The 14,091-nt window shown below is 46.9% G+C and overlaps 1 protein-coding gene across 5 annotated transcripts in view; it reads right to left on the reverse strand.

The window, feature by feature from the left end:
- Window positions 1–7,009: 7,009 nt before the first annotated feature.
- Window positions 7,010–14,091, reverse strand: part of Smco4 (single-pass membrane protein with coiled-coil domains 4) — a 52,526-nt gene continuing 45,444 nt past the window's right edge. For all 5 annotated transcript variants that reach the window (XM_028763380.1, XM_028763381.1, XM_028763383.1 and 2 more), the window contains one exon: window positions 7,010–7,703. In XM_028763380.1, coding sequence (XP_028619213.1) covers window positions 7,456–7,635 — 180 coding nt within the window. In that variant the 5' untranslated portion in view covers window positions 7,636–7,703 and the 3' untranslated portion in view covers window positions 7,010–7,455. The remainder of the gene's footprint in view (window positions 7,704–14,091) is intronic.

Genomic DNA, 14,091 nt, shown 5'->3' on the forward strand with positions numbered 1-14,091 from the left:
TAAATGGGAAGCCATAAATCTTTTTTTAGAAAAAAAAAAAAAAAACCCTAGGATAAAACCTGTGGGATTGTGGGATTTGCAGCTAGGCAGGGTTCTGAGATGACATAGAAAAATCAAGATGCATAAAAAGGCAAATTGGCAAATGGGAAGCAACCCAAACCACAAACATTTGCTCAGCTAAAGGCCCTGTTAGGAGGATGAAAGAAAACCTACTGGGAAGCATTTGCAAATCACATAGCTGGTGAGAACTAGTGTCTGGAATGCATGAAGATCTCTCCAAACCCAACATCAAAACAGTCAACAATAGTAGAATACAGTTAAAAGACCTGAAGGCCCGTTCACCCCACTGCACCCAGGAGAATCCAGGGGAGACAAAGGAGCATCCAAGCAGCAGAGGAGCGGGGTGGGGGTGGGGTGGGGGGGTGACACAAAGGTTGAGCATTAGCCTTTTGAGGGAAACACAAATTAAACAATACTGCCATCCAAAAGCAAAACCTGAAAATCCTCCAACAAGGCTAGGCGGGCGGCTCAGGAGGCTACAGCACAGGCTGTTCGTGCAGAGGATCCAGGTTCAGTTCCCAGCACACCCATAGTGGCTCACAACTGTAACTGTCCTCTCTCTGCTGCACCAGGTAAGCATGTGGCACACATGTATACATGCAGGCAAAACATAATAAAATAATCTTCAAAAGTATTTCAAAAAGAAAACACTCAAATAATCAAAAAGAAGAGTGAGAACGGGGGTAGAGGGAGAGACAATGTGTCAGCAAGCAGGAACCGAGAACTCTGGAGGGGAGTGGGAAGCCCTGTGAGGGCAAATCACCTCAGTGGCACAGTGGCAGGCTATCATTCACTCGGGATAGGTGTGAGGAAGTTAATCTTGTGGAGAACTAGGTAAAGGGTACACACTACCCCTGCATCATTTCCCACAGTTCCACGTGAATTTATAGTTATCTCGAAATAAACATTTACTTTTAAAAAACAACTATTCTCAGCCCCCATCTGTTCAAACAGGTGGCAAGCTGGCTTTGCTCCATGGGCTGTGGGGTTTTTTTCTGCAGAGCTCCGTACAAACAAGAAAGGCGTGTTCACTAAACAGGAGAAAGCTGTCCTCTGGGTATGGTGTGCCACTGCTCTCTTGATTGCTCAGCAGTTGTGATTACCTGCTGAGACCCACTCAGGATCAGACCCACCGATGTTCCCTTACGAACAGTAAGGGATTCATGAGGCCTTTCAGAGAGACATTTCTTCCAGGCTGCAGCCACTGATAAGTTGCTCACGGTCCTGTAACTGACTGCTCACCCACACTCCTGTAAATACGATTTGGGGTCTTCTGGCTCCTTGTAATCACACTGTGGTCTAATATTTGCACTGTGCATTCCTCTCACTTCCCAGCCTTCGCATCCAGTCATTTTGACCATAATCAAGCAGACGAAGGTTTTAAGTCATTTACAAAGATCTGTATTTAGACACTGGAGAGATGGCTCGGTGGCTGACAGTGTTTGCTCTACAGCGTGAGGATGAAAGTCGGAAGCTCAGCACTCACGTGAAGAGCTAAGTGTGGCCAATAGCTACACCACTGTGAAGGAGAGACACAGAAAGATTGCTTGGGCTCGCTGCCACCAGCCTAGCTTATTTATGTTCTCAGCAAAATGGCTGCGTAGTCCCCATGTGCTGTCCAACAATCATCCTTAGTCCTTTGGACAACATCCTGCTCTAACAGGTGCGTGGCCTATTTCACGGCTACAACCACATTCCCCGAGTGGTGCTGTCTGTCACTTTCAACACACTCGGTGACCTTTTCAGTCGGGTTTTTTTGGGGGGAGTAGGAGACGGGGGGTGGGGGGTGTTACGGGATGGGGGGAGTTCTGCTCAGATCCTTTGTCTTCTTTCTAATTGACTCATCTGTTTCACTTTTGAGTTGTGTTCCCTACATATTTGGGATACTAACCCATTATCAGAGGTAAAATTTGCAAATATTTTGTTTTTTTTAGGCTACTCATTGTTTCCTGGACTGTGCATGAGATTTTATGTCCCCTCTCACTTTCTCCCCCCACTTCCAACTTGTGCCAGCTATTCTAAAGCCATAATCTCAGAAACATAGCCACGGAACAGGTGATGCTAAACCCCAGTGAAAATCCTTTTGCTGTATTTGTGCTATTTCTCCCTTGGATGTTTGAACTTCATAATCTTACAGTTTCTCAATAAAATATTCGTAATAAAATTGTCTCCAATGCTGCCCTCCTCGTTCACAAAGGCTTCTGTGTTACTGTCCTGTGTTAGCTATCACTCACTAGAATGCACATCATAGAAAAACAGGAACTGTACAGTCTACTCACTGGTAGGTAGCCAAAGCCAAGAATAGTAGCCAACACAAGGCTACCGTACTGTGAGCACCTAAGACCAAAGTGGTCACCCAGGAAAGAGCCACAGAGCTCGTGACCATGCCAATCTGCTTTCCACATCCACAGTTTATTTCTGGTTCCCAATGAACTGATGGAGGTAACTCTGTGGATTCCTGTGTCTGTCTTGCTCAGCGCTTGCCGAAACTTTTGAAGCCTTTGATTTATATTTTTCAGCCAACTTAGAAACTAAGCCAATTTGTGTTAATGTTTCCAAGTGTGTTCTTAAGATTGTACACTTCTTGTTGAGGAAATATTGCTTTGTCATGTCTATTTATCTACCAGATCAAACTTACTAGTTTTATTATCTTGATCTTCAGTTGCTTCAGTCATCACTCACTTCACATACATTTGAGGCCAGATTATCAACCCACATATCTTCAATCACTTCATGCCTGCCTCGTATCTGCCACCTTCCACCCCTCGTGACACATCTATCCTACCTTTTCTTATTTCATTGCTGTTACAAGTGTTGCCATGGATTTTGTTCCTGTATGCCTGCCTCATCTCTCGCCATCTTCTCTATCTCTGTTGTACACTTCTGCATTATGTATCTCTTTGTAGATGTGACTATGTCTTTGGCACGCCAATCTGGAAGGATTGTTTGAAGCAGGCAGTTTAAGGTCTGCTGATTCTAAGTGCAGAGACTGAAACAGGCCGGCTGGGCGTTCAAGCAGCCAGTTACAAAGCTGGAAGTAGATTTGTTTCAAAATGGAGGAGTTTGCAAAAGAATTTCATGGCAAGCTTTCTTAATTTATTCCATTCTGAACCAGCTGGCAACGTGAGAGCCAGATCTGATCCCAGAAACTTAACAGGCCTTCTGAAATAGCCAGGTGACCCATATTGGAAAAGGAATATTCAAAAGTTGAAAACAATGTTCTTGCTGGGAGAGTTCAAAGACAGACAACTTTGAGGAAACAGTGGGAAGGAAAATGCCAAGGGAAGTAGAGAGGCTTAGCTAGAGTCTTACCATTTTTACCAAGCATTCAGGAACTCTCTGAGATCCACAGTGATTATGATTTAGCAGCTGAAGTGATTAAAAGCTTTTTGAAAAGATTGTTCTTTCCCAAAGAACTGGCAGAGAAATAACACAGGCCAGCACCTGATACATATTAATGTCAAGGAAGTTTTCTGTGGAGGGCAAGATACTCCACAAAAGACTTATCAGAAGAAAGTAGGGCCCAACTGAGTAGGCAGGGCAAGCCAGATGGGCACACTTGGTCTTCCTAATATCAGAAACATGAGGACAGGGACAGTCACCTGCAAACCCTGCACATCTCCACTCTTACTGCAAACATTCCGGAAGGATTTAGAAGGCAGCTCTCATATATTTTCTTAATCTGAAGATACTATATCTAATATCTGATGCTTATACAGTGGTATGTGGCAAATACCATAGAGAACACAGAATTGGCATGGCCCCTGCAGACAGAAACCACATTCCCGGTAACATCAGCAGACTTGCCACAAGAGACAGCATCAAGAAATAGCTGCAGAGGATGCTGACACACATGATGGTGAACATAACCAAGGCACTTCCTTTTTCTCTCCTCTAGCAAGTAAATGATGATACAAGATCCTCTGGGGGATCAGGGAAAGCCATTTGTTTAATCTTGCCAATAACCCAACACAAGTGTCAGCATCTCCAATTCACAGGTGAGCCTGGCTGCCTCAGGAAGCAGAGAGGGGAACATGCCGCCCACTCTCTGAACTAGCCAGGGAGGAATTAGAAGAGGCAGCCTCAGACTCATTAAACTGATCCTTGCTCGCTCAGTGCAGGCTCGTAAGTAACCAGCACAGTCACATAGCATGCAGCAAGTGGCCAGGCCATGCAGGTTCCCTGGACACTTCTCTCTTCAGGGCTCCTGGGTCTCTGAGCTCTGTGTGACGTTTTAGTCCTCAGAGAAACTCTGGGAGGTGTCTGAGATGATATGAGAATCTATAGCCAGGCATAGCCACATAGGCACTTCGCCAGTGTCACACTGAGAAAAGACTGGGTCTGAATTCTTCACACTTAGTTTCACACACCAGCAACTGTACTGATGGGTCATGGTGACTTTGCTTAGCCAAAGAATAGGTAAACAAACACACAGAGAAGCATTGATTTAGAGACAAAAAAAAAATTAAATGATACCATTTATGCTTCCTATTCCTATTTCCAACCTGATTTCTCTTCTGGAACATGCTCAGTAATAAGGACTAAGCACCAAGAGCTCCATATCCCACTGCACAAACATCAGCAGGACTCTGACACTCGTAATAAATGATTTGATTTCTTCACGAAACCACTGAGTCACTGGGGATAATTTGGAATTACCAAGTGAGCCACACGAGTGAGCACAATTTACCCTGAGAATTGGTAAGCTTCCACCTAGCAGATCCACAGCAAACCAACTTTTCATGCAGGTCAGGGGGTCACCCACAAGATTATATTAATTTTAAAAGTCCACTTCCAGCCCACCTTCCCTGAGCATGCCTAGCCACTGACTCTGGGGAGCCAGTTCAAATCTGTGTGTCCTTCCACAGAACAAGCACCTAACTCTCAAGAGACTTGAGGCCCCAGGGAGTGGAGAAGTCTGGTGGGGTGGGATGGGGAATGGAAATGTCCTTTTAGAGACAGGGAAGGGGGAGTGGAAAGGGGAACATTTGGAGGGTAGACCAGGAGGGGGATAATGACTTGACTGGACTATATATATATATTAAATCTAAAAATAAATAAAACAGAAGCAGCTTAATGTATGAAGAATAGCAAAGTTTCTACTATCTCAAAAAAAAAAAAAAAAAGAGTCAGGTAGGACTTAAAAGCCCATCACATGTATATCCTGGAATCTAAGCTGCTAAGAGATGCCTGGGGAGCAGGACTCCATTGTATGCTGTGAGGGTCTGCACACACTGACAAGAGCAGAAATGGGCATTTGTTGAGCTCCCGAGATGTACTGGATAGGATGCTATGTTGGTTTTGTGTTTCAATGTATCCTCTTACCATCTCAAAGGTAAAATGAACAGATGTGGCTCTCTACAGGTCAGGTTTAGGAACCTGAGCCTGCTTAGCTAAGAAGCCAAAGCAGTGGAATCCACAAATACCTTTGCTGCCCCAAACTCATATTTTTAGATAACTCAAAATCTGGAAGATCAAAGAACCCTCAAATGTTTACATAAGGAGCCCACAGGACAGACATCTCTCTCCATGTCTCCTGGGCCTGGCTCCTCTTCACCTGGATGAAGGCTTGTGAGTATGCCTGTTAGGTACCCTGTAGTGGATGCTGGACTCATCTTCTAACAGCATCTAAGATGCTGCACAGATCTCACCAGGGGAGGCCTGTTCCAATACACTTGGGCAATGCTGAGTTGAGAGAATCCATTGAAACACAACACACCATTATGGAGATTGTGGCCTCTGGAGCTGGTCCTCTAGGTTCACCTCCTTTGCTAGGTAGTAGAGTAGCAACTTGAAGCTCATTAGCATGGGCCCCTTCCTCAAAATGCACAGCATGTAAAATTGGGAACTGAAAGTTCAGGATCTGAGTCGGATATCTGGGGCAGAGTGGAGACACGACAATCTGCACTACAAGGAAGTTCATGGTTACTGTTGAGCAGGAAGCTCTTTCTGGTGAAGAACAAAGATGTATCATTGTTCCCTGAGTTAATCCGCATAAGCCTGTCAAGCACCTGGATAGGAAAAACATGCCTCAGGAAAGCCTACCTAAGCATGCAGTTTAGTATGGTGGTCTCTTGGCCATTGACCACCTCCCCTCTAGAAAAAGCCCCTTTTGTAGTAAACCTTTCCCATCTTCTGCAGTACACTGTGGGTTTTGTGTGAATTCTTGAGAGACAACGCCTAAGTTACTGAGGATACAGATCCAGGTAAAGACATTTTATGTCACCTCTAGAAACTACAGTTCACAGAAAGAGGCTGAATGTATTGGGCACAAGCTCAAGAGAGAACCCTGAGTGGCCCACTCAGGTTTTTAGTAAATCTCTATACAGGGCCACTGACACTTGGGCAGAAGAGGTTGAGCCAACCTGCTCACCCAAGTCAGCATCTGCAGACATCAGCTGGAGTCTTTCATTTTCTCTTCAGGAAAGGCTCTCTCCAAGAGTCTCCAAATACCTAGTAACACCTGTGCCTTCAGCCAGACATGTGTCCATCACTGTATTTGGAAAACCCTTCTCTCCTTGCAAACATCTCTGTAATCAGCAGGACAGAGCACCAGGAACCTGGTTTCCAAGGAGGCAGCTCCATCAGGCACCAGGAACTGGGAAACCCGCTGCTGGGATAAGATGTTTGGCAAATTTGCATTTAAAACCTGGAATGACTAAAGCCTGACCTTTTACCGAGTGGACTAAGGTGTTTCCATTTGCAAATGTGCCAGCCAGCAAAAAACGGCTAACCAGCAAGGAAGCCTATGTGGCCATACTCCAATGAGTTTGCAAAAGGAGGTCAATTAGCACTCAACTGGTCCCTCTCTAGACTTACTCAGTCAAAACACATCATTCCCTGCAAGTATGGAATAGCAGCAAGTGAAAAGGGAGGCAGGAGCAGCCAGGAAGAGGGGGTAGACAATGAGGCAAGGCTGGGACAAGGGACACACAAAAAAGATAAATACTCAGTTTAAGACTATTATCTCCTTTATTCAAAAAATAAATATTTCACTTTGAATCACCATATTTCAAATCCCATCAAGCACAGAGAAGAAAGGCTGTCCCCTTAGAAAGTTGTGAACGGGGGCAGGGAAGCATGCTGCTGGACAGGAGGGCGGCTCATCCCAACAGCATCACCTGGAGATGCTCTCCCCAGGTGCAGCTATGCATTGATTTCAGGAGGAAAAGGGACACACACACACACACACACACACACACTGCTTTGAAGTCTGAAAGGCACATGAAGTGGACCATCAGGTAAATGGCACATTCGCTGATAAAATGTTCCCTATTCCCTCCCTCCCAAAAGTAGAGAAATGTTGATCAAGTCAAAGACCAGAGGAGACAGGGCACTCCTGCTCAGAGCTTGGCATTGTGGACATCTCTGCAGGGAAAGCTAGAATGGAGGTGCTCACTCGGTGACGGCGGGGCGCGTGGCCACATACACAAACACTACAATGAGGAGCACCACTACAGCCAAGGTAGGCAGCACCACAGTGGTGATCTGCTGCCGGGCCTCCTGCATGGCCTGCTTCCGCTCCTTCTTGTCCTTGGATGTCTCTTTCTTTGGCTTCCCTTTGAGCTGACGCATCTTTGATAGAGGATGCTGGGAGGATTTCTTCAGAAAGGGCCACACTCCTCCGTCCACGCAGGAGACCTCTGCAAGAAGAACAACTGTGATCAGGAAGGAATGGAACAAAGGAAATAAAAGAAATCTCAGGGCTGGGGAGAGGCTCAGTGGGTGAGTGATAATACTGCATCCATGAGGGCTTGTGCTCAGATCTCCAGCACCCACACACTAGGCCCAGTGTGCCCGAACATGCCCATAGCCCCAGCACTGGGGAACAGAGACAGGCAGCGGAGTCAACTGTAAGCCTCAAGTCAGTAAGAGATAGCAACAGATGAAGATGCCCTACACCCTGCTCTGGCCTCCTTTTGTGTAGCAAACTTGCCATCCTGGAGGGAAGCTCCTTTTAAGACTCATAAAAACTTTGTCAGGAAGTCCCAGAAATTGATCAAATAGATAAGGCTGTCCCCTCCCCAAATTTGCATAAGCAGTAAGGACTTCTGAGGAGACCCAGACCAGAAGGCTCTAAGCTCGGCCTGCAAGTTGCACAGAATGCTCCAGGGCTGTGGATTACTGACATCACCCACGCTGGCGAGTGAGTGGGGTTTCCGGGAAGCAGCTTCCTTCCCAGCACCGATGCTCCTGTAAGTGACCCTGAACTTCTTAGTTCACTAAGTTGGTTTTTAATGGTATCTGAGGTCAAATAAACACATGCCGCCCCAGGAAGTGTCACCCAACCTGCCCACATGGGAAGGTATACCTGTTCACTCACATGTAGCATGTATACACCACATACACAACACACCAATACACACACACACACACAAACACACACAAACACACACACACATAGTTCAAGCAAAATCAGTATGCATATTATATTTGCAACTTGTAAAGTTAGGGGCAAAGAAACAGTAGAGGGCATAGCAAGACAACTTCATCTAAACTCTCCTGACTATCTGCTAGTGTTGGGCACCTCCAGAGCTGAGGCTACAAATGGGAGGCTGATTCTGTCTTCTAGGGACCAAACTGCTTCATCTGGTCAGATCCACAGTGAAGGGATATTGGATGAGTCCATTGTCTCACCACCCCTAAACTGGCTTCTGTCTTACGTTAAATTCTGAGACTCCTGAAGATAATCAAGTAGCTGAAAATAAATAACACCCATAAGTAACTATAGCACAACCTCTCTATAGAACTCTGCTTCTTAGTTTTAAGCAACAGAAATATACTTTGGCTGATTCAAATTAAGAACTTCACCCAGAACTGTTGACACCTCACAGATTCCTCAAAACATGAGGGTCAGCTCAGAAAATAGGCAGTGTAAGGGATGCTGTGCTGCCATAACCCTCACTCAGATCCAGTTCCCAAAGCACAGGTCCCACAGTCAGTGTCTTCTCCATCGGCCACAATGTTACTATGTCTTTCCCACGTGGCACTAGAAACAGATATAATGCTGATTGCCAGGACCAATTCCACACTCTCCAGCCCAAGCTCAGGTTCAGTATGCCCACAGTCCACCTTCCAACTCTCATAGCGAGCAGAGCTATCTCCAAACATAGGGAAAGAGTCAGAGTTAGATACTAGGCAGGGATATAAGAACCAAGACGATGGCCAAACAAAAACCAGGGAAGGAAAATGAGGTTAGTGGGAGCTATTCTCCAGTGCTCCTCTGACAAGGGCTTTTATGCCAGAGACCATGTACTCTGTATTGTCTGGGCCTCTGTTATCTTAATATCATCTTAACAAGGAAGCGGACATTCACACCTGAGTGACCCTGTTAGGCAGAAGAGGCTAAGTTCTGAGCTGGGTCTTGATACCTTTCTTTTTCATTGTAAGGTTAGGAAAACTGGAATTGTGCTTCATCCAATCAGGCAGCTTCGTTCTGCGAGAGGTAGCATTACTATGCTGAGATTATATAACATCAGCCCCAACCAAGTAATAAAGTTTGCTCCCCTCACTTTCCAACAACTCCATATATAGTAGGTACTGACAACAACCACTAGCTTCCTCTCAGTGGCCCAGCTGTGATAAGCCTAGGGTGCTGTGAGAGGTGCTGGCACCTTTAAGAGGCAGAGCTTAGGTCACTAACAGGCATGCCCCTTCCTCTCTTGTTTTGGTGTCCATCAAGAGGTAACCAGTGTTACTATCATGGGCTCCTACCATGATGTGCTATACTCACCAGGAGAGGTCTAACTGAAACCTTCAAACTGTGTGTCAAAATAAGCCCCTTCTCTTGTGGATTAACTACGTAGGGCATCGGTTACTAGAAGACTCTGTAGTGGATCTACCTATAACTGCTGCTTGGCAGAAAGCACAGGAAGCCTAGACATTACAGACTTCGACTTTCTGATACCCTGCCGTGTTCACAGCTCAGAAGTGCGGCTGTCAGGTTACTTCCCCAGGCTCTGACACCATCATCTAAACAATGAGAACCAGAGGATGTAAAGGGGGAAAGTGCACGATCCAGGGAAGGCTCTGCCTGCCCACTGCATCAGGGGTGGCACTGGCTGGCTGAGACACTTCTGTCACACATCTGCTCCTGGCTCAGGCAGAGCAGGTTGAACTTTCCTTAGCCTCGTCTACTACCTGGGATTTTCTCAGTGGGTGTGCTTGAGGGCAAAATAAGGCTCAGAGAAACCCAGACTGGAGTAATTAGATCTGAACTGTACCGTTCTGCAATAGGCTTTGGTTTCTCCACAGTTGAGAGAACACCATGAGCTGAAGAGGAAAAATATCCTCCAGCAGTCACCCAGTGGGTAAACAGTACCCAATGGCCTGTGACTAAGAGAGGGACAGTACCCGGAGTCCATTCTCTTACTGAACAAGCAGCCAGTAGTACCCTGACTGTGGTCACTTCACTGTAAGGCTGTCTAGGCCAACCCCACAGCTGTTCCCTCCCACAGAGTTCCCTCAGGCTGGCCACAGCAACATGAGGCCCTGCACTGAGCAGCTACGCTAGCTAACAGGCAGTGCCTGACTTCCCATCCTGCTCCTTCAACTGCTTCTAGAACCTCCCACAGATGTGCAGCTAATAATCAAAGGCACCAGCCTCTAGGACCAGCTCTTGACACTTTTCAGACATACTGAGAAGTTCCCTGAGGTTGAGATCCCCAAGGATGGCACCAGCTGGGTCTGGGTTCACAGGACACACACTACAAATTCTGGTCACTTTAAGAGGTTATGGATGGCTCCTAGCACCTGTAGTGTGGGCAGATAGAGAACAACTCTGAAGTCATAACTGAAAGGGAAACCCTGTGTGTAAAGGAACTAGCCAAGACAACAGCTGGGAAGAGCACAGGGAAGGGGCAAAAGGAGCCTGAACCAGGAGGGGCCAAGCAACTACAGGGAGCTTGGAGTAAGAAGGGGGTGGGGCGCTGGGGCTGCAGAGTCAGTTCTTCCCAGGGGCTTGGTGAGGCAGGGGTTTCATTCCAAGGTCAGCAAAGGTCCTTGATGGCTTGTCACAGTGCCCTAGTTTGCTGCCTGCTGCTGTGATGAACACTATGACCAAAGCAACTTGGAGAAGATGGGGCTTATGACTTCCATGTCCTGACCATTAGCCATCACTGTGGAAGCCAGGGCAGGGTCAGAAGCAGAAACTGAAGCACAGACTGTAGAGGAACGCAGCTTACTGGATTGTTCTTACAGCTTGCTCGTCTTGCTTTCTTACTGTAATTCAGGACCACCTGTGCCATCACCCACAATGGGATGGACCCTCCCACAACAACCATTGATGAAGACAATGCCCCATCTGCCTACAGGCCAATCTGATGGAGACATTTTCTCCATTAAGGTTCTCTCTTCCCAGACTGACCTCAGTTGTGCCAAGTTGGCAAAATAAAATAACCCAGCATACATAGGGAGGCACAGGGAGCAGTGTGTCCTGGGAGAAGCAAAAGCAGAATTGTCTAGTAGGTGTTGGAGTCTTAGACGGGGCAGTCAACATGATGAAGAGGCTAGAGCTGCTTGCCAGAAATCCAGTAATCCTGGCAGCAACAATGAAGAGGAATCCAAGGTCTGGAGACATTGGGTGGGCCACCAGCTGTCTAGTGACACCATCACGAGAGACATCATGAGGACAAGAGGAAGGCCTGGTACTGGGGAGACAAGATTCCAGGAAGACATTAATTCTCTGTTCACACCTGCCCATGTGTAAGGATGTCAACTCCGTCCTACCATGGAAATATCCAGAAGATAGCTGGGAGTCTGGAGCTGAGTCTGCCTGCAGATCTTCAGTGGGACTAGGGAGGTCACCACAGCAAGGCAGACAGAGGAGGACCTGGGACTGAACCCTGCTTACACCCCTGCAGCCTGGAAGCTGTGTGTCAGTAGAGACGGAGAAGAGGAAAAGAACCGGAAGCGAATGCTCATCACGTGCTAAGACGACAAGACCAATGCAAGCTGCACCCATTAGTCCCTGCACCATGGCTGCTGTGAGGATTTCAACAGGGCATGAGATGGTTGTGACCAACAACTGCAGGCAGCTGCCAATGTCACAAATGATTTCTTACTTGACTTGTAAGAGTATGCTTCAGAATGTAAGTGAACATGCTGTTTCCTTCTTTGAGAATTATGCCATGAAAAAAAAAAAAAGCTAAACATACTCAAGGCACAGCTGAGTTCCATGTTGGCATGAACACCTCCATATTCCCCCAAACTGTAAAGAAAGATAGCATACTTTTGAAAAGCAAAGTGCAGACAGCTGGCTTGAATTTCTCCTAGAAGACTGTATAACCAGAAAGAGTTTTCTGATTTTATTTTAAGGATGAGGGTAAACAGATAGTGTCAGAGTGTTTGAGGGTCTAGCAGAATGAATCCTGTTGCTAAAGATGGGTATGAGGAGGAGCAGAATTGAAAACTTGCAATGGAAAGAGCACAGGGAGAAAGCTGATGAAGGGGAACATGAACCTGGGTTCACTCTGGGAACACAGGAGGGCCTGGTCTACACAGGAGACACAGGAGGGGTGGGGCTACACAGGGGGAGACACAGGAGGGGAGGGGCTACACAGGAGGAGACACGGGAGCAGGATGGGTCAGTACTGGATAAGACATAGGAGAGGTGGGTCCATACTGGAGGAGACACAGGAAGTGTGGTTCTGCCAGGAAGCAACATGGGGGTGGGAGGTCTGAACTGAAGAGGACATAGGACGGATGGTTCTGTCTACCTGGATGGGACATAGAAGGGGGAAGACTGAACTGGAAGAAACAAATGTTCTGGGGCTTTTGTTTGTTTTTGGAGTAAACTAGGAAAGTTGGCTGATTAGGAGGCTGGTCAAAGGTAAGGGAGGCTTGAAATAATTATAGTAAAAGGAAAAAGACCAAACAGGGAGAAATGGTTCACATGATATGATGGGCACTACTCTGTGAGCACACTGGGGACCCTAAGTCTGAGAGACTCAATCAGGTGTTCTTTGGGGCCAAAGCTAGACATCACCAGGACTTTGGAAACGGGTAGCATTCTTCAAAAACAAGCCTTGCGAACTGATCTGTAATTCTAGAATCTGAGAAGCATGAGGAGCCACTATGGCTGGACAAGCTTCTGCACAGAAATGAATCACCCTTCCCTTGAGGCACACAGAAGAAGGAACTATAGAAGCTACTCAGTGTCTTGTGTGACAACAGCAGGGACCAGGATGTGGTGGCAATCAGGAACAGAGAGGCAGCCTTCAACCCTGGGAGGACCCCACTCTACCAAGGCCTGTGTTCTTAGGTTACTGATACCTGTTTCCGTGGTGATAAATGCCTCTTTCACCATGAGGTGGCTCTGATGTTCTCTTCACTGAACATGGAATAGAGCCAGAATTTAAGTACTCCTCCAGAGCCCTGGTTTACTCAGGAAGGGAGTAACACAATCCACTGCCAACCAATAAGTTCTGATTATAAAACGCCACCACCCTCTGGGCACACTGCACACACCTTCCTGCCCTTGGCTGTCTTTGGGGCGGCATCTGACGGGTTCACCAGTCCCTTGCAGAGAGGAAGAAAGAGGCTAAGTTGGCATTTCATCAGGCTTTCCCCAGCAGCCATCCCTAGCCCATGCCCTTACTTGCTCTGCCAAAAGGATTCCCTGCACATATGCACGGTTACATTCTTTGACAGACCTTTTTCCTCAGTTTGGAGATCACCATGTGCATACCTGATATACCCAGTAAAATGGAAGGAAGCTGATGCCACCTGGTCACCACAGTCTCAAGGTCCCCTAACCAAGGAATCAGAAACATCACAAACATTGAGTTCTAGATGATTCTAAAGTGACTTCACAGGCTATGTCCCACCCCCACCAATGGAAGCCTATGGCAATTGGCCAACGCAATTGGCCAACTCTAGAACCTTCCAAGAGGCCAGTGAGAGGAAACTGGATGTAGGGGTGGATCTCCCACACATGTGCACACTGATGGACACACACACACACACACACAGAGAGAGAGAGAGAGAGAGAGAGAGAGAGAGAGAGAGAGAGAGAGAGAGAGAGAGAGAGAG

Source organism: Grammomys surdaster, unplaced genomic scaffold, assembly GCF_004785775.1.
Source record: "Grammomys surdaster isolate TR1022 unplaced genomic scaffold, NIH_TR_1.0 138, whole genome shotgun sequence".
Taxonomy (NCBI): Eukaryota; Metazoa; Chordata; class Mammalia; order Rodentia; family Muridae; genus Grammomys; species Grammomys surdaster.